Source organism: Pteropus medius, unplaced genomic scaffold, assembly GCF_902729225.1.
Source record: "Pteropus medius unplaced genomic scaffold, Ma_sr-lr_union100, whole genome shotgun sequence".
Classification (NCBI taxonomy): Eukaryota; Metazoa; Chordata; class Mammalia; order Chiroptera; family Pteropodidae; genus Pteropus; species Pteropus medius.
In genome coordinates this window covers 701,185-720,840 of record NW_024352783.1, presented here as the reverse complement: position 1 = coordinate 720,840, position 19,656 = coordinate 701,185, and the positions used below count along the sequence as shown (strand labels likewise).

The following is a 19,656-nucleotide window of genomic DNA, read 5'->3' as shown; positions in this document are numbered from 1 at the left end:
GGTTGCACAGCAGGAGGTGAGTAGCAGGTGAGTGAGCAAAGCTTCATCCACACTTGCAGCTGCTCCTCAACACTAACATCACTACCTCAGCTCCACCTCAGATCATCAGGCATTAGATTCTCATAGGAGCACCAGTCCTTGGTGCCAAAAAGGTTGGGGACTACTGCTCTTAAGGTTTTAACAATCTAGTTGAAAAGTAAAACCAGTTCTACATTGCCTATTACAGCCAGTAAATGCGATGGGTATAGAGAAGCCGGTCTTGTATTGACCAAGAGAAATGGATGTTGAAAATGTTGAGAACTGAGAAATTAAAGTGAACACAATATAAGTGGGGAGCACAGGATAGTAATTATAGCCAATATGTGCTGTTTACTCTGTGCCAGTGTTCTAAGCACCTAATGTATATAATCTCATTCATTCCTAATATTATCCATATTTTATGGGTGAGGAAACCAAAGCCCAGAAAAAATTAAGTAACTTGCTCAAAGTGTCACAGCTAGTAAGTGGTGGAAGCTAGGATATGAACTCAAGTCAGCTGGCTTTAGAGTCTGTGCAGGTCCAGGAGAGGTAAGTGAGGAGGCAGCTGGGGATAGGTGTGGCACCATGAGGGAATGTGGGCTGTGAGTACTATATCCTGTTTACCTGTGGGGGAAGTCAGACCCCTGAGTCAGAACTCATGCTGGGCTGCTTTGCTAGACCCATCATGGTGTGTGGGTGTCCAGGCCAGGCTACTCTGGAAGGAAGATTCCCAGAATTCCTAAGGCCATAGTCCTGGAATCTAGGTCTCTCTTTAGGCTGAGATGTCAGCTTGGCATTGAGCAGTTTGAGGAATATGAAATTTAGAAGTCCAGCCTTATAAGAACACAGCGGGACATGTATAAGGCGAGTTGAGGGCAGAATGAGAGTTACTGTCGGGCACCATCCGTTCAAACATACAGGACCCCACCAAAGGTGGGACAGAATGGGCTGTGTCACTAGCTTAATAAGTTTAAGTGGGGTTGTGAAAGAGTGAGCAACTGAACGAACAGGCCCCTGGGCCTGTAGACACTTATGCCAGTGGCTTAGGGGGCACAGGAAAGGAACTGAGGATTTGCACACAGAATTAAGTAGTGCGGGCTTTGTGCTGGGGTATGAAGGAAGGCATGGAGGGAGTAGAGGGTGATATGCCTCTTACCGCCCCAGTCCTAGTACCAATTGAGCCGCCTTCCCCCTTTGCTTCTCCAGCCACGGTTGACATTCCCGGCCTCGTGCCTCCACCGCCCCCACGCGTGCCGCCGCAGGGAGCGGCCTGACCACGGCGTGACGCCTCGGGGGCGGGGTCTCATTAATAAAACGGGCACGAGACCGCGGCCCCGGCCCCAAGACACGACCTGAGTCAAAAGGAGGGCCAGCTCTTTCTGCCCACAACATCAGCCACGTTAGCGACCCCCTCGAGTCCGCGGCGGGCACCATGCAGCTCCTAGTGAGAGTGCCATCTCTTCCGGAGCAGGGAGAACTAGACTGTAACATCTGCTACCGACCCTTCAACCTCGGTCGCCGAGCGCCCCGCCGTCTGTCCGGAACGGCACGCGCCCGCTGCGGACACACGCTCTGCACCGCTTGTTTGCAAGAGCTGGCAGCGCGCGGTGACCGCGGAGGAGCGGCCGCGCGTGTAGTGCGCCTGCGCCGCGTCGTCACATGCCCCTTCTGCCGTGCGCCCACCCCGCTTCCGCGCGGCGGGGTCACAGAGGTTTCTGTGGACCCGGACTTGTGGTCGCGGTTGGAGGAAAAAGCGCGAGCCGAACGCGAACCAGATGAGGCGGGTAGCCCGATCAGGGAAAGCGGCGACGCCGACCAGGAGACCGACGACGAAGAAGAGAGCGAGAAGGAGGCGGGGCCAAAGAGAGCGGGGTGGCGCGCGCTTCGGCGATTCTGGTACAGGGTGCTAGCGCCCGCGCGCGGAGGTCGGCGCCCGCTGCCTAGCAACGGTGAGGAGCAGTTTTGGGAGGCTGCGCGGGGAGAGTGCCTAGAAGCACCAGGGTTCCGCTGCATTCTCCCGCTGCCACTAACTCTTCTTTCTTCCAGTGCTGTACTGTCCAGAGATTAAGGACTTTGCCCACAAGACCCGCTGCACGCTGTAATTGAGGGACCCGGAAGCTGCGGCGGAAGGAACGTGGGAGCTGCATTCTCAGAGAGTGCTGTAGTACAAGGGGTTGATGCCAAGGCTACCCCCCTCCCGTCCCGGGATTGATGAAGTTGAGCCGAGGGCAGGAGGGAACGCCCTGGGAGGTGTTGATACTGAACTGGGGAGACTACTAGACGTATCGCCCCCATCTATTGACTGTGCCAGCCTTACATATACAGGATGGAATGGCCTAGGGATAAAAACGATCTACGCTCCAGTGAGAAGACGACAGATTGTTTCCTTAGCTGTGACTTTGGCTTTTGTCCAGGGCAGCTCTGGTGTGTGGGAGCAACAAGTCCCGTTTTAGCAATTGTGTCAATGGTTTGAAATTTTTAAAACGCTGGAGTGGGAGGGAAGAGGCTGATTTTCATGTCACGTTAATCTCACTTCTCTAGCACATAAGAGAACTGAGAAAAATAAGCCTTTTCCCCCCCTCACAGTGCTGTTATGCTTGTTTCCCCACTTCCAGTACTGTGAATGTAAAATTGAGATGTCTCTTGCCTTGCTTCATTTCAGAATCTCCCTTCATTTTGTTAGGGCAAGTCTAAAGGGCATTTATCTGAGGCACCTAATTAGGGCTTATCAAGGATAGAAGGGAGAGCCATTTGGTAAAGGCATCAAATTTTAAACCTTTGATATGTTTTTACAGTCACAAGAAAACACTCCTGAAAAAAAGATGCTCATCATACAATTTTAAACTTGTGTCCCATAATTGGACATCTATTGTATGTCATGAATTCTGTTTTAAAATCCCGTCAGTATCTTACGATAGTAAAGGGCCAGCAGCATCAGCATCAGCATCAGTGGGAGCTGGTTGGATGTGTAAAATCTCAGGATTCCACTTCAGACTTCTGAATCAACCTGAATTTTAAGAATCTCAGGTGATCCGTGTGCACATAAAAATTTAAGCAGCATTGGTCCAGGTCCTGGATGCTCTAGGATGTTACCATCTATGGGTGGAATATTTAGAATACAAATGGTATTTAATATATACTGTTTTATTACAAGTTCTAAAGTGACATTCTGTTGAAATCTAAATTATGTGCTTACTTGTTTCATTTTCCTCCTAGTTAAAAATGTGAACTTAAGTATAAACCTCAATTTTTGTAACTGTATTTTGACTTTTTCCTGTCTTTAAGGTCTCAGCTTAAATGTTCCCTGTTCAGAGTTCTTTCTCAATATCTAACCTGGTATAGTCCCTCCCTCACCCTCTGTAGCATAATAATGCCTTATTTTCACTGCTTTTATTTCCAGATAGTGTGTTTTGTTGGTGTCCCCCAATAGAGTGTAATCTCCATGAGAGCAATGACTGACTTGTGACTGTTGTATCTCCAGGGCCAACAGTATTAATGTAAAGCATGTACTCAATAAATATTTATTAGATTTTTTTAAAAAAATAGCCTCAAAAATTAAGTGTGTGGTCTCTCTCTCTGAACAGCCCTGGTAGTGAACAATACACGTTTAAAAAAAATCTACCAATTCAAATATTTGCCAGGCTATGGAAGTTTGACTCCCCCACCCAACTCCTTAAAAAAAAAATGTACTTCTGCACACTGGTAATTGAACCTGTGGAGCTGTAGTGACCTCTGCTGACTCTTGGAGGAACTAAGCAACTTGAAGGCAGAAAGGATGATCAAAAAGGATGAATGGAAGGCAGTTCTGAATCTCTCCAGGCACCCCTCCCACTACACTTGTCTAGTAAGCCCTGCTATCTCTCTGATCTCAATCTGAAGCCTGTGTAGGTATCCTATTGCTTACCCTCATCACATTGGGGTGGGTATTGGGAAAAAAAAAAAAGCCTTTGAGTTTTAGTTGATTATCCAAGAAATAAAAAAGAGAAAAAGGTAAAGTCACAAAATTAAAAAAAGAAAAAGATGGATAATATGAAATGGCAGAAAGCAACATCCTTTCTTTCTTTACTCTTACCAGCCCCTCCCCAAAGAACTCCCCCACTCAAAAATAACAGTACACAGAAAGGAAAGTATAATTTATATGTACAAACCGATAAACCTGATACAGAAGAGGGGATTGGGACAGACCAGGAGTGGGTGTGAAGAGACTGGGAAAGGGGCAGCAAGAAAGTGAAGGGGCAGCAAAGAGGAAGTGGGGGGTTCGCCATGCAAACTGCCACTCTCCTCAGCCCCTCCTGGAGAGGAGGGTGTGCCCATGTCTCCCCACCCTGCCCTCCACTATTCTGCTCTGGTCCCATAGGCAAGGCAGTCCCTTGACTAGGCCCCCTGCCTGACCCACTCAAATTTGGTCCGTACCCAGGCCTTCAGGAGCAGGGGGAGAAGTCCTCCAAGAACCTGGGCCCCAAAGCTGGAGGCTTCCCCAATATCTGGCCCGTTGTGTTTTCTCCCACCCTTTCTATGTTACTTGGGTCCCTAGGACAGATCGGGGAGCTCCTCTTTGGCTTGAGGGAGTATCACCCAACCATTAGACTTTGTAGGGTGGTCCTTGGTCCCTGGGGCGGGGGAAGATGCCCAACACAAGATGCCAGTACACAGGAGGTAACTGAGCCAGTGAAAGGCGCCTTTATTCTGAGGCGGAACAGCAATTGACTCCCTACCTTGTAACTGTTCTACCCTCCACTTGGGGAGAGGTAGGGGAAGGAAACATGCAGTCACCCCTCCTCTTCCCTTCCTCCCTCCCAGGGCTCACTGTCATCCCTATCTCAAGTCCCCCTCCTCTCTTCAAACCTCTTTTCCTTGGAAAGTTTCTAATGGCCAGGCAATGCTAATTCCCCACTCTTGCACAAGATGGAGCATATATTGAAGAAATAAAGACTGGGGAGGCTCCACCTCTTTCCTCCCCACAACCATTTATTGAGAAGCTATGTATGTTTGGCAGTGGGGGATAAAAGTACTTGGAAGACCCTGCTAACCATCTCCCACCCAGACTTCCTCTCACCAGCACAGTCTTCAAAGCGTGGGGGGAAGTGTGCAGGAGTGGAGAAAGACAAAGGGCCCTTCTTGAAGAGAGGCGTTGTAGAGGGGCGAAGGGGCTCCTAGCCCAGTGGTGGCCCAGGGGATGGAGAAGGCGGAGGATTGGCAGCAGGCCCCAGAGACTGAGCTGGGGGTCGGCCTCGGGCACGGGGCCTGGGTGAAGGGCAGGCCTGGGATCCGGTCAGTCGTCTATACAAATCACCTCCCCGGCTCGGGGCTCCTTCCGATCCAGCCCGTCTGGCACTAATGCCCCCACCATTTCCTTCTCCTTCTTCACCAGCACTGGAGGGCCGTTGGTGGCGGCTGTTTGGGAAGAAGGTAAGGAAGGGTCAATCCCTACTTCACTCCCAAACATCACTTTCCGACAATAGTATAGTCTCACTTCTAGGTCACCTCATGCCATTTCTGATTGTGCAGAGTAGGGGTGGGAAAACCAGGTTGAACCCCTCCTCCCTGAGATTCCTCTTGCCTGCATGATTGAACACATGTTTCAACTCTCATCATAACCCCTTCTCATTTCAGATTCTTTTTCTCTGAAGGAACCCAGATGGAGGAGGCTCAGGTAAGAGGTACCAAGCCGCAGAACCACTGAAACCCTGGATGAGGTTTTTGACGATGGGAATGGAAGAGAAGTTAAAGGGATGGGAAGAACAAAGCCCAGAACAACTCCATTCCATAAAACACTGGTACTTCCAAAGAAATGAGATGGGATATAACAGTAAAAGGGTAGCTGAGCAGTGATGAATGGGAAGAAATCATCAGCTGACCTGTGATGAAAGACCCTGCAGGCATCTGGCTGTAATTGGCGCCTGCGACGGCCAGGGCCCCTACGGGAGCGGCGCTGAAGGCTGCCCCGTACCCCGGAGGTGTAGCGTAGGGACCCGGGGGGAAGGCCTGAAATAGAGAGCAAGCCCAAGTTAGAGGGTCCAGATTCTGAAAGGAAAGCTGTAAAGGAAATGTCATAAGACAAACTCCAGAACTACTGAGGTACAGTATAACATAGGCATGGAGACTCAAGGGTGATGAGTGTGCTGGAGTAAGTCATTTTTTTCCATGTTGTATAGAATCAGATGGAAGTGTCTGTATATGTGCAGGAGAAGTACCAACAGGGAAAATGGAGTTAGAGGGAAAGGGGGTTACCGGTGTGGGGTGAGGCTCTGTGCCCTTGCTGGCCAGCCGGCTGAGGATGCTGCGCTCGGACATCTGAAGGCGGGCTGCGATGGGGGGTATTCGAGACAGCGTGGCTGGCAGGCGGGTCACGTCTGCCTTCATGTCGCTCAGCAACTCCTCCAGCTGGTTCAGAACTGGGGCCCGGGCCACAGAGAAAGAAGGGCAAGAGAAAGACAGGGAAAGGAAGAAATGGAGCCAGGAAAAGAGACGAGGAGTCAGATGGACAGATAAAGTCAGAAAAAGAGAGCAAGAGAACACAGATGTCAAAGAACCAGAGAAAAAGAAAAATGATAGATGGAGACAGAAAAAGAGGCGACTCGGGGGAGGGAAAGTTAAGTGTCAGGTAAAGAGGCAGAGAGATCAGATCACCACAGAGAGAGATGAAGAGAGAAGCAAGGAAAAGGGAATTTGGAGAAAAAGGGAGATGGGGAGGACATTTGGAAGACATGGGGGCGGGGAGTTGTCAGAACATCCCATACTGGAAGAATGATGTTTTTGGGTTGGGGATGATGGGGAGGAAATAGGGGGCGTGGGAGGTGGTAAGTGGTGTTAAAGATTTAAGGATCAGGTTTTACATATGTAACTGGGGAGGGAAGTTAGAGGGTCAGCATTACAGATTCGAGGAATCAGAACAGGAATCAAAGGGGCCAGGAGTCAGTCACTACATCAGACAGGATTAGATGGTTAAAGGGTGTTCGAATTTAATCTATTATTTTCAAGGTAAGAGGGTTTGGGAGGAAGGGTTGAAGGTCAAAGGGAAGTTTCATGGGGTAAGGTCAAAGGGTGGGATGGTGGTAGTGCCTCTCTCCTGGGGTAAATGAGTTGTGAGGAATGTGATTTGTGGGACTGGGGTTAAGGATTTTTGTGAACTATATACAGGCCAAGGCCCTCGAGAGGGTGCTATTAGCAGTATGGCAAGTGTGTGGGTCAGTAAAGAAGTTCTGTCCTGTGGAGGGGACATGGCACACTCTCATGGAGTTTTGCGGGGGGGGATCCCTCTATTAGGCACTGATGTGAATGCTGTTAGGTACGGATAAGGGCTGGCTGCACAAATCCTAGAGGCTAAAAACCAAGGGGTTGCCAAGTGGTTCAGGGGTGGGGTTAGAGGTCAGAGGGGGGTGGTTCAGAGGGTAAAAGGGTCAGAGGGGAAGATTTTGAGGGGTGCGGGGTGAAGACTTACGCAGCGTTGTGGGCCCTCCCCCGCGCGGGGCCGCCGCGGCCCTTACCCTTGTGCAGTACGGCGTTGGCTGGCTTGTTCCCTGCCAGCGACTCCTTGGAGAGGTGCTGGTGGCTCTCAGCCAGGCACTCGGCCTCGGCGAAGCGGGCGTGGAGGGCCATGGCGGGGTGCGCCGGCTCCTGTGATAGGTTCAGGTAGGCCGCCCGCCGAAGCTGCTCCTCAATCACCAGCGCCTGCTCCAGGAGCTGAGGGCACAGGGAGGGTTAGTGCAAGGACCGGACAGCAGTTGGCAAGTGGATGGGGGGCCCGACACAACACTGGAGACCCACACTGCCCTTACCTCTGGCCAAGGGCATCACTAGCTCCAAACCAATACTGTGACCCCAGCACTAACCCAGATCCAGACCAGTCCCAAACATGAGGCTACCGTCAAAGTGTTAACCTTTCCCACATCCAACCAGATCTGGTTCCACCACTGACACAAGTCCCTCTTCAACACTGTTTATTTCGTCCCTTATCCCCACCTTAAATCTCCGGGCCAGAAACTTATTTTTCATCTCCAGAAAATTCCCCTTATTGGCTTCAGTTTTAAATGGCTCATTGATAATGGCAAACTGAGCATCATTCTGAATGTCCTGCCACCGTGCATAGCCATGACTGCCGATGAAGGGGACCATCAAGGAATTTAACAGGGATGGGCCAGGCTGTGAACACGTCTGCCTTTTGGCGTGATCTCCCCAAAGTGTGGCGCTAGTCCCCCTTCCCGCCATGTGGACTCCTCTGTAATTCCTCTCTCTCCAGGCTGAGAGAACCGTTTTTTCCCTTGTATTTTTGTTAAAGGATACAGGACAATCCCAGCCAGAAGCCAATAGTCATGTCTTCGGTGCCAGATCTCATTGAGTTTCCCCGAGGAAATAGCTGCTCTTTCCTCATTCTGCCACAGTGTGTGAAGCTCTGAAAAGAGAAAAGAAGATGGATGAGGCATTGGGAGTTTTCAAACCACATCCAGCCCAACAGACAGGTATAGATGAAGGAACTGAATAGTGGTAGAGGACTAAGGGCTCTTTAAAGAAACAGGTCAAGGTTAGCTTAGGGGGGTAGGGATAAAGGTAGTTACAAACAATGTTCAAGTTAGTATTAAGAATTAAGGTAGGATTAAAGATAACTTCGGAGTTAGGAGTACACTTGAGAAGGACTGAGGGCAAGGAGCAGAGATAGCATGTACCATTTCATTAGCGGTTACTTGGAATTAAAGGTAGCAGGAAGCCTCAGGCAAAATGAGAAACCCCATGAGCATGAGCAAATTCCAATGAAGAGTAGGTGGCAGTGAGAGAGACCCCCCACACCTGTGAAGCCACCATCTGCGATATTGAACATGAACCGCGGCTTCTCTGCCTTCTCCTCACGTCGCCCATTGGACCGTGGCTCGTCTCGAGGAGGCCCAGGTCGAAGCTCCCGGTCCCCTTTTACATCTTCTGCTAGGGCAGATGAGGCAGAGCTCACACCTCAGGACGGGCTTCTCCCAGGTCCCAAGACTATTCCCTGTACTGTACTGACCCTTGAAACAGCTACACACCCAGGACTCAGGCATTTGGTCCCCCAGATTCCACCTCCCTTGATTCCCTCAGAGACCCAAGTATCCAGTCCTTCTACCCATTACCTCTCTTGCCCAAATCCCCTGTTTCCCTCTCCGGCCTCTCCCTGTGTTCCTGTCCATCCAACGGCTTCTCCTCCCCCCTCTCTCCTGGCGTCGACTCTGTGGCTGTGGGAGGGGGTAGGGGACAGGAGGGAAGATGTCACCCTCATTCCCTGACCCCAGAAGAGGGAATCCTCAAATTTTAAGCCTCCCATTACCCCTACGGCCATGTACCCACCTGACTTCTCTCTGTCCCCCTGGTACCCAGGTTCAGGCTCCATCTCTACAGGTAATCCTGGCACCTCATCCTCTAGAGGAATCTTCCTTGGCTCCAGCCGCTCCCCAAGTGATGGGGCTGGGCTGGGGGCATCAGCCTGGAAGAGAACAATGGACCAGGATGAACTGAAGAACTTCTAGAGCTCAACCTCCAAGATCCCCAATTCTCTTCCTTCAAGGGAGCCAGGTAGTCACACACCTCTGTCTCCATCTTCTCCCCAATTCTGCTATTCTTCTCTGGCTTCTCCTCTTGGTTTTCAGCTTCATCTTTCTCAAGTGGTGTCCTTATGCCATCTCCTTTCTCACTTGGAGCTGGAGTAGCTACATGGAGAAGGCAGAGTGAAGGAGGCAGAAACCGCCCTATATTGACTCCTATTTCTTTATGTCTGGCCCCATCGGACAATGGCCTCATCTCCATCTCTCCCACCATCCTGATCCAATTACCAGGTTTAGAGGTACAAGGACTGTTTGTAGCAGAAGCTTCAGGGGTGGTAGGTGACGTTTTGGTAGGAGAGGAGGCTCTGGAGGAGCGCTTAGAGTCGGCACTAGGGTCGGGCATCAGCTCAGGCATCGACCAGCGCCCATTGATGTGCTCAAACTCCTGTACCTGAAGGCGGAGGGGGTAGTAGTAAAGTGATCAGCTCCAGGCACTGAAAACATAGGAAGCTCCAGTCCCGTCTCATCTCTCACCAGCCTCAGTCTGGAACTCAGGGATGCAAGGCAGAGAAAAAACAGGGCCCAAGGAGGCCAGATTGATTCTTTTGGTGAGGGGAAGATAGATACCTTCTTCTTAACAAGAGACATGACTCCAATGCGGGTCAACACTTGCTGGCGACTCAGGCCTTCCCGAGGGACTCCGTCAGCAAACGTTTCCGAGCCATCTGCCCCAGGCTCACAGAGATGGCGCATGAACAAAGACACATAGGCCCTAAGGAGCATGGGGGTGGAAGGTAGGTTAGGAGAGCCTTAGGAAGGACACAGTGAAGTGAGGGGGGCACAAGGATTACCAAACCCCTAGATCCTAAACTCCCTGGGTGCCTCCAGGAATCCTACCCTGGGCCTCTCAATCTCACCATTACTAGCCCTATAAATCCCAACAACCAATCTGCCCCACCTCTTGCTTTTCCACTGTCTCCTTGGCTTTGGTACTTCACTCCTAGGCCCCATCAGTCAGCTATTCATCCTTTCCACCAGCTCCCCTATCCGCTTATCATGGCCAAGTGAATGTGAGGCGAGAACAGTCCAGGAGAGGCTCCTTTCTTAACCACCTCTCCCACGGGGAAGGAAGCCTGGCCTCTCTTCTCTAGGCTCGTCTGAGGGGAGGTAGAGCAGGCTGAGCTCACCCCCCAGGAAACCGAGCCAGGAACTGTTGTTGTACGGCAGGGAGCGTGATGGTCAGTTGAGTAAGGTCACATCATGTGGTAGCCAAAAGGAAGAAAGTAACATCCAAAGCTCTTACCCTTTCATCCAACTCGGGCCCATATCACCCACACTCACTTGAACTCCTTCTCAGTCTTGCCCCTTAGGTCCCGCACCAGCCACTGAGTGGTGAAGGCATCCTGCGGTGGCATCCCCCAGCGCATGACAGCATTGAGGAAAGCCTTCCGCTGACGGGTGTTGAATCCCAACACCTGAAGACGGGGGTGAGTGTTGATGTCCAGGGAACTCATTTCTTGATCCTTTCTCCCCTCAGTGATTAAATTTCCAAACCCCCAGCCTTTATTTTCTCCTGAGGAAACTCTCAGGGGCTTGGGCCCAGCTCTCACCTCAATGTTACCCCCAACTCGAGCCAGAAGTGGAGGCAGTGGTTTATCCTTTTCATTACGGAGCTGCCTCTTTGACTGTCGACGCCCTGGGCAAGGATAACGCCAGTTAGTAGATCCACCATCTTCTCCACCTCCCAGCCTTCCCAGCACCCCATTCCCATAAGATACAGAACTCAGGGAAGGCCTGTGTCATATCTGAGGCACATCCAATTTTCTTCTAAGCACTTACAGAACTACTAACTCAGTAGATCTAAAAGAATCAAGTCATACTAAAAAAATTAAACGCAAATATTTGATGCAAGCAAGATTACTAAGAATATAAAATGATAGAACCTTTCTTGATCTCTCATCTAGGCATTTAAGCCTGCATGGTTATATACTCCAAATTTTAACAGTGGTAAGACTGGTTATTTTTTTTTCACATCTTTTTGCTTATCTGTAATCTTTACTTTTTCTATAAAAAAAAAAAAAGCATTATTTACATAAAAACTATGGGCTTAAAGGACCATGGGAAGTGAAATGGGAAGAGATGTGATAGAAAATCAGGAAAAGAGATGCCACCTTCAGGACGCTCATCAAAGTCTTCATCCTCCTCCTCTGATCCTACTGAGTATTCTGACTGGTTATCTGCGAGGGGAAAGGGTTTAGTGGTCAGTGATGGCTCCCTGGACAAGCCCCTGCCAGGACCTTTCCACCTGGATGCCTCTTCTCGGAGACTTCTGCACCTTCACTCTGACCTTTGTCCTCCTGAGGATGATGAATAACTGCCCACAGTCTGACTTCAGGGCCACATATCCTAAACCACGTCCACTCACCACCCACCTTATCTCTGGGCACCTCCTGAATCCTGTGTAACTTGCTCTAAAGAAGGGCTCGTGGGTGTCCACATGAGGCCTCCACAACCACCAGATAGTTTAGATTGCCTGCAAACCCACCTGGCCTCAAGGTAGCTCCTACCGATACTTTCTAATCTCTTTCTCTTTTAGTAGGGAAGGTCCTGACCTCTAGGCCTCTCTCTTTCCCACTAAATACATCTAGCCTCCAGGCCCCTCCTCAGCATTCTTCATTTTTTAGTTCCTGTATTGGGGGCAGTCCTCACCTTGGTCCTCCTGAGCAGCATCATTGTAGTTAACTTGCTTTCGAACCCTCTTGCCCTTGCCAAGATTCCGGGCTAGGTCTTCCTGCTGTTGCTCATAGTGATGCCTAAGCAGCTTCTCCCAGTAATCAGGATCCACATTCTCCTCCTGCTTGATGATCTCTCGTTCGATCTCCTCAATCTGAAGGGCAGCAGAATGAATGCTGGCGGCCTCTGTCTTCACCCAGTCCTTCTTCCTTCTGCCTCCTAGATCTCTTTAACTCTGTAAATTTTCTGGACATTGCATTTTCCTTTCCCTTATCTACTACCTGCAGAATACTTCTCCTCCTTGTTATTTCTCTTTTCTAAGCCTTTCCTCTAGTGCCCTCTGCATCCCTCTTTCTCTGACTCAGAGAGTATCCCTCCATGTTTATTGGTGCTTTCTGTGCCTAAGTCTTTCTCCGAAATCCAGTTTTACCCATTAGACCAAGAAGTTGGTTACAATCCACTACTACTCTTTGCTGGGCACTATGGCTATGGAATCAGATTTTAAAAAATAAGAAGAAAGGAGAGTCCTCCTACTTTGAGATCCAGTAAAGGACACTGCCTGGCCCCAGCCTCTCACCTTGTCTTCCTCTCGCACCACGTACTGGGCCACCTTGAAGGAACTGAGATATTCGTTCATGTTCTGCACGTCGGTGTCCTCAGTTGCATCCTGGTTCCGGTCCAACAGCCGAGCAATGGCCTCATTGTCGTAATGAATCACACTGCTATCCTCCTCTTTATTCTCCCCTGGTGGAGATGGGGAACAAGAGGGAACTCTATGAGTTCCAACCAGAACCTTGGGTAGAACTTTAGGAAGATGATAGGAGAGCATTCTACTTTGCTTCCCTTCCACAGAAGCTCTGGAGAAGACCCTTTCCCTGGGAGTCTATGAAGAGATTTGTTGGTTTTCAACCCTACATGTAAGGAAAGAGGCCACATTTCCTCCACAGACTGCACAGAAGAGTTTTTTTTGAAGAGTTTCAGAAGAGAAGTGCTTGCAGGAGAGCAGGGGGCTGCTTTCAGGGAGTTGCAGAAAAGATTCTCACCCTCATTTTCATCCTTAAATAGCTCCTCAGTGCCAAATTTGAGGATGTCATCCAGCTCCTGCTTGGACATAGAGCCTGCCTTGGAGCCCAGACCAGGCCGCACCACCAGATGTGTCAACATCATCTTCCTCTTGGCCACTTGTGTGATTCGCTCTTCCACTGATGCACGAGTCACAAACCGGTAAATCATCACTTTGTTGGCCTGGCCAATCCGATGAGCACGGCTAAAGGCCTGCATGGGTGGGAGAAATTGGGGATGGGCTGGGGGTGTGGCAGGGGAGACAACACCTACATGATCTGGAAAGGGAGCTGGCAAGGAAGGATCTTCTATCCTCCAAAAGGTTTATTTCTGACCCCGAAGCACAACAGCCTCCTCCATGAACCCATGTCTCCTTGCCGAATGGTGCAAGAGTTCTAAGAGGTGAGTTCCCACCTGGATGTCATTATGGGGGTTCCAGTCAGAATCGAAGATGATGACAGTGTCAGCAGTGGCCAGATTGATGCCCAAGCCCCCAGCTCGAGTGGACAGGAGGAAGCAGAACTGTTGGGCCCCAGGAGCTAGGAGGTGAGAATTAAACCAAGCTTTTCTTGTAGCCAGTATTTCTGTCTACCTACTCCTGGATAGTCCCTGACTACAAACAACTGTGTCCCCAACTCAAAAGCCCAAGTGGCTAGTTTCCTCCCAGGCCAGCCCCCTCCCAACCCAGGGACCTAGGCACAGGTTTCTTGGGCCTCCCACACCCAGCAGGGACCAAGGGTTCTCGCCCCCTCACCATTGAACCGATCAATGGCCTCCTGCCTCAGGGCACCAGTGATGCCACCATCAATGCGCTCATACTTGTAGCCTTCGTAGTCTAAGAAGTCCTCTAGCAAGTCTAACATTTTGGTCATCTAGAGCAAGAGAAACAGGAGTCTACAATGACGAGGCAGTGGGGTGGGCCCTGTCTGTTCTAACTATTCCTTTATACTCTCTCAACCCCAATCCTTATATTTGTACCCCTGCCCTGTTCTATGCTTCCATGGTGCTGCTTTCCCCACCCCCAACTATTCCTCATTCCACATTCTTGTCATACTCTCTTGATTAAAGATAATTTTTCCTAAGGCAGAGGTTCTTCCCTGAGACCCATGAAAAGGTTTCAAAGAAATCTATGAACCCCCTGAAAACCTGTACACAATTGTATAATTGTGTATGCAGCTTTTCTGGAGAACAGACCCATAACTTTCATCAGATTTCCAAAAGGTCTGGCTTTCCTCCCCTCCCCAAAAAGGTTAAGAAAAACACCAGGCCCCAGAGACCTCCTTGAGGAGGCAGATGGCTCACCCTCCCCGTTCCCTCCATCCAGTTTAAAAGAAGGTGGACTACAACTTCCAAAGAACAGGGATCAGAAGCCAAGAGGAACTTAGCTATACCAGAAACTCTTAAGGGTATCATATCCTAACCTCTGATACCATGGCAGCCACAGGAACGAGGTAAAGGATTAGTCTGATGGTGAGAATGAGCTACAGGGCTGGGTCACCTGCGAGAAGATGAGCACTCTGTGTCCTTGCTCCTTCAGCTTCCGTAGCATCTTCTGCAGCAGCATGAGCTTCCCAGATGCCTTAATAAGTGCCCCACCCTCATAAGCTCCACTGGGGAGCTTTGGAGACTCCTGAAAAGTGAGGAAAAAGGAGTCAGGAAATGTGTCCCTACATTCTGACTGTGCCTAGAAAGCTGGAAGCCCAAATCCAGCTTCCACAACTTTTAAATCCCTACTTCTCTCAGAAATCCAGTTCCTGGCCTTCCAGCCCAGCTTCAGCTCTGTGCTTAACTCCTCCCCCTTTCAAAAGCCAGGCATTCACTCAGTTTCCAGCTCTTGTATCTACCATAGCAGCCACAGGAAAGAGGTATGGATGGTTGCAGCACTTCTTAAGGTCCATCATGATGTTAAGCAGAGAAACTTGATTGCCACCACCTCGCGAATTCAAGGCCTCAAAATTTCGAGTCAGGATATACTTGTAGTATTTCCTAAAGACCAGTGTGGGGGCATAGAAGAGACATAATAAAGGAAGAGATTGTGATGTTGCAGTTGGTCGGCAACTTTCAGAAAGCTGCCACCAAATCCCCAACCCCTAGTCCAGATTAACCCGCCTTGCATCTCACTTCTGCATGGGGCTCAGCTCCACTCGAACGATGAGCTCTGTCTTGGCTGGCATATTCTTAAAGACATCAGCCTTGAGCCTCCGCAGCATATGGGGCCCCAGCAAATCATGCAGTTTTTTAATCTGGTCTTCTTTGGATATGTCAGCAAACTCTTCCAGGAAACCTTCCAGGTTGCTAGTAGCCAGGAGATAAGGAAATGAATAGCTGTCAGGTTCTTTGCCTTTGACCTCAGGCTCTATTCTTCACTCCAGATGAATCCTCCATCCACTTGTCTTCTCAACTACTATATCTCTCATCTCTGCAGACTACCCTTGGGAACCACTTACTTAAACCTTTCTGGGGTAAGGAAGTTCAGCAGATGGAAGAGCTCCTCCAGATTATTTTGCAATGGAGTCCCCGTCAGCAGCAACTTATGATCTATCTTGTAGCCATTGAGGACCCTGAAAAACTAGAAAAGAGAACAAGGAAAGGCAGAAGAGCCCATCAGTGTCAAGTGGTTGGCCCACAGAATCAACTTTTTCCTGTCTCCAGCTTCCATTTCCTTCAGGATCAGAGACCTCAAATCCCTAGTCCTCTCCCTCTTCCAACCTGGATTTCTCCCTAGAGGTTCCCAGGCATCCTGCCTCCCAGACTGCAGAAACTTTATTTTGTAAGACTAAGGCAATTGGGCATCCATAAACTCAAGTTTCTGAGGTCTGGGTATCTCACTCACCTTGGACTGGTTGTTTTTGAGCCGATGGGCCTCATCCACCACAAGGCAGGCCCAGCGGATGGAACCAAGTGCTGCCTGATCAATGGTGATCAGCTCATACGATGTCAGGAGAACATGGAACTTCACCTGTGCCTCCCTCTGCCAACACAACCATTGTCCATTCAGTTGCCACCTGAAACCCAAGCACTTCTACCCCCATTCTTTACCCAGACACCCTGTCCTGACCATGATTCCCCCAAGGGAGCCAGTAGCCTGTCCTCCAACTTTGACTCCATGCAGGGATTACTGAACATGGCCCCCAAACTTCTACCACTTGTCCAGTAGGGACAGATCCATGGACACCCCTGGGAGTACCTGCTACATCTCCAAGACTGGAGTGCAAGAGAGGTGTGAGGCTGGGTAAAAGAAAAGAGGGAGAAAGCTGAGCGGGGAATAAAGAAACAAATCCTGGCTGAGGCAAAGAAATGACGGATCTGAGAGTCTTAGAAGATATGAGGCAGAGGGGCTTACCTTCATCTTAAAAGCTTTCTTGCCACCTTTGATGGCGTTGTCCTCAAAGGAAAACTCGTTCTCACGAATGATGGCCCGGCTGTCCTTGTCACCCGTGTATGTCACCACATAGAACTTGGGTGCCCACATCTGGAACTCCCGCTCCCAGTTAATGATGGTAGAGAGTGGGGCACTCACCAGGAAGGGACCCTTTGTGTGGCCCTGGCAATAGAGGGTAGGGGGGACCATTAGTCTAGATTGTATATCCCAGTCCTCTGCCTGCCATGCCCCTTCCCATCCTCTGCCCTTATCCTCCACTCCCACCTTCCCCAGTCCACGCTAGGCCTCAGCCTGGCTGTCCCCATCAGGGACCCTAGAATTCAGCACCTCCTTATAGAGTGAGTAGAGGAAGACGATGGTTTGTATGGTCTTGCCTAGTCCCATCTCATCAGCCAGAATGGTGTCAGTGCCCTGGGCCCATGAGAAGCGTAGCCAATTCAACCCTTCCAACTGATACATGTGCAGTGTGCCTCCAGTGGCTGTGATAAACCGTGGCTGAGTCTCATACTTTACTGTAGGCTGTAGAGTCAAGAAGTAAGAAAGCTCAAGGGAACTGTCAGCTGCAACTCTGGTCTGGGTCTCCTCCTCCCTCCTCCCTGGTACCAATACAAAGTTGGATTACAATTCCCTCTACTATAACCTGAGCTTATGAAAGTTCTAGTCTTCAGTTTCTCCTTCTCATTCTTTAAAACAACACCCACTAACACCATGGGGAAGGAAACTGGTGGAAGAGTCTTGTGTGCTACCATCTCTAGTGGCTCTCTCCCTCTCATACCGAAATTCATAGCCACTCCTGGGGCAAGGCTGAATAATGAAAAAGAGCTACTGTTCAAAGAGGTTGTTAAAACTCTAGAAAGTTCTATCAGTAGCCCCTGGGAAATAATTAATCACCTTGGCTCCAGAAACGAGAGAAAGGCCAAGTGAGAGGACTTACATCGTTAGTAGGAGAACTGGGAGGCCCATCACCCTGCAGCTCCTTCTTCTTCTTCTTATACTTACGGGGCTGGGCAGGGTCCTCCCCCATAATCAGTTCTCTGGGAAAAGAATCTGAGTGAGGCCTGTTCCTTGGTACCACCCCCCTCTCTTCTGAACCCACTCCAGACGTATCTCCTACTTTCCATAAATATAGATTTTCTTGCATTTCCTTTCTCCCAGACTCTTTACCCTCGCCCCTTGAATTTCACCTCTACAGCCAACCCTTCCTACTCCTGAGCATCCTCTTCCTCATTACTCAGGCTAAATCTTATTTCTGTTCCTCACACTGCCTCTTTACTGACCCCACCTCAAACAACCCAGCCCAGGCTCCCAAATTCTACATCAGGTCTGTCCCTACTGTACCTAATTTTATGCTGGAAGTTTAGCTTTCATGCCCCTATCCTCAGACTTCCTCTAACCCATGACTTGACTCCCTCACCGATGTCTCCAGTAGCTTTGCTTATGGTCTTCATATTCAGGGATGTTCATTTCATCCTCCTCCCATGTGGACTGGTCATATGGCAAGTCTCTCCATTTTACTAAATAGTGGTAATTCCCTTTTTTATCCACACTGTGGGGTAGAAGAAGAAAAATAATATGGATCACAAGTGGGAAGAACTCATAAGAAACACAATTTTCGGCATAAAGAGAATCTGTCACCTAATCCTCAGTGGTGAACCACTGGAAGGGAGTTTAGAATGGCTGAAGTACTACCTTAACTTTTTCAGGATGGCTTTCTAAAAATTGACTGTCACAAAACACCCCTAGACTTCCAATACCTTTTGTCTATCTAATCACTATTTACTAAGCACCTACTATATGCCAGATGCTGATGATTCAGCAGTGAAGAAAACAGACAAATGACCCTATTTGCTTGGAGCTCATATTCGACTGGGAAAGGCAACAAAGAAATAGAAAAATAAATATGTAGGATAACAATAAGCAGTAATAAGTACTATGAAGAAAGAAGTACTAGAAACACTGCTCTGAATGAAGCATGTTTTTCATGTTTTCCTTTCATGTTCTGATCCCCAGATTTATGTGTCATTATTTATACTATTAGAGATCAGAGGAAGCAATGATGAAAGTCAAGACTGGGCTGCTTTCTCTATCTCCATAGAAGAAACAAGGCCAAAAGGACTGGGGCTGCAGCAGGAGTTATTCAATTAGATCAATTATTTGGTTAATCAACTAATATGAGGCCACAACTACAACAAGAGGAGTGGCATACCCCAGGAGCAAGGCCTTCCTATGGACCAAGAATTCACCTGTGGTTGATGATACGGTGAACAGTCATCCACTCTGGCTTGATGCCAAAACGATAGTACTTCTCCTCCATCTCAGCATAGTGTGGATCTTTCACCTTGCGCTTGTCACTCTTCCCATCATCCTCACCAGAGCCGTAGTCCAGGGGTGGGGGCTCATCCATGTCATTTTTCCGTTGGTAGTTTCGGTACATTACCAAGTGGAAGATTTCCAGCTGATGGGGTACAGAGGAAGGTGGGAAGAGATAGTCCCACCATCCAGAGGACAAAAAGAATAGAGAAGAGGCCAGCAGGGGGAATGGCATAGGAAAGGGAGCTATGAAAGAAGTGAGATGAGAGACATAATCAAAGCCAAAGCAGGAGAATGAATACAATGAAACAAAACAGAATCAGGACATGGGTGGGGATGTAATAAACAAAAGGAAGCAGGGAATAGGTTTATTAAGACTGAGGATATTGGTAAAACATGGTTAAAACCAGGTAAGAAAAGAGATGGAATTAAGGAAGGCTACGTTACATTTAAGGGAAACAATCTAATGAAGACTGAGATAAAAAGGACTAGAGACCAAGAGAACCACATATGGAAACTAAGGAAGTAGGTACAGTGTGAGGGCTGGAAGCCTAAAGTGAGAGAAAGCAAAGGCTATATGGAAGATCAGATAATACAGGGGGAGGGAGGGAGAAAGAAAGAAAGAGAGAGGGGGTGAGAGTAGAG

At 49.2% G+C, this 19,656-nt stretch overlaps 2 protein-coding genes and 1 non-coding gene across 21 annotated transcripts in view; 1 reads left to right on the top strand and 2 right to left on the bottom strand.

The window, feature by feature from the left end:
• Positions 1-899: 899 nt before the first annotated feature.
• On the top strand, positions 900-3,573 carry RNF227 (ring finger protein 227). The gene is made up of 2 exons (XM_039847273.1): positions 900-1,967; positions 2,065-3,573. The coding sequence occupies exons 1-2, from the start codon at positions 1,451-1,453 to the stop codon at positions 2,118-2,120; spliced, it is 573 nt and encodes a 190-aa protein (XP_039703207.1). The 5' UTR covers positions 900-1,450; the 3' UTR covers positions 2,121-3,573.
• A 563-nt stretch (positions 3,574-4,136) lies between these two features.
• CHD3 (chromodomain helicase DNA binding protein 3) overlaps positions 4,137-19,656 on the bottom strand; it is a 25,139-nt gene continuing 9,619 nt past the window's right edge. For 8 of the 19 annotated variants that reach the window (XM_039847247.1, XM_039847251.1, XM_039847250.1 and 5 more), the window contains 29 exons: positions 18,945-19,156; positions 18,116-18,247; positions 17,636-17,735; positions 17,029-17,220; positions 16,663-16,863; positions 16,153-16,290; positions 15,767-15,888; positions 15,441-15,614; positions 15,164-15,305; positions 14,818-14,949; positions 14,074-14,191; positions 13,734-13,858; positions 13,301-13,532; positions 12,835-13,001; positions 12,234-12,411; positions 11,696-11,761; positions 11,135-11,220; positions 10,866-10,999; positions 10,152-10,296; positions 9,568-9,975; positions 9,331-9,466; positions 9,117-9,218; positions 8,803-8,931; positions 8,302-8,410; positions 7,981-8,113; positions 7,460-7,701; positions 6,250-6,413; positions 5,877-6,003; positions 4,137-5,412 (listed from right to left, as the gene is read on the bottom strand). In XM_039847247.1, coding sequence (XP_039703181.1) covers positions 5,172-5,412; positions 5,877-6,003; positions 6,250-6,413; positions 7,460-7,701; positions 7,981-8,113; positions 8,302-8,410; positions 8,803-8,931; positions 9,117-9,218; positions 9,331-9,466; positions 9,568-9,975; positions 10,152-10,296; positions 10,866-10,999; positions 11,135-11,220; positions 11,696-11,761; positions 12,234-12,411; positions 12,835-13,001; positions 13,301-13,532; positions 13,734-13,858; positions 14,074-14,191; positions 14,818-14,949; positions 15,164-15,305; positions 15,441-15,614; positions 15,767-15,888; positions 16,153-16,290; positions 16,663-16,863; positions 17,029-17,220; positions 17,636-17,735; positions 18,116-18,247; positions 18,945-19,156 — 4,587 coding nt within the window. In that variant the 3' untranslated portion in view covers positions 4,137-5,171. The other 11 variants (XM_039847258.1, XM_039847263.1, XM_039847255.1 and 8 more) reach the window with 8 other exon arrangements.
• On the bottom strand, positions 10,591-10,730 carry LOC120589983 (small Cajal body-specific RNA 21). The gene has a single exon (XR_005649610.1).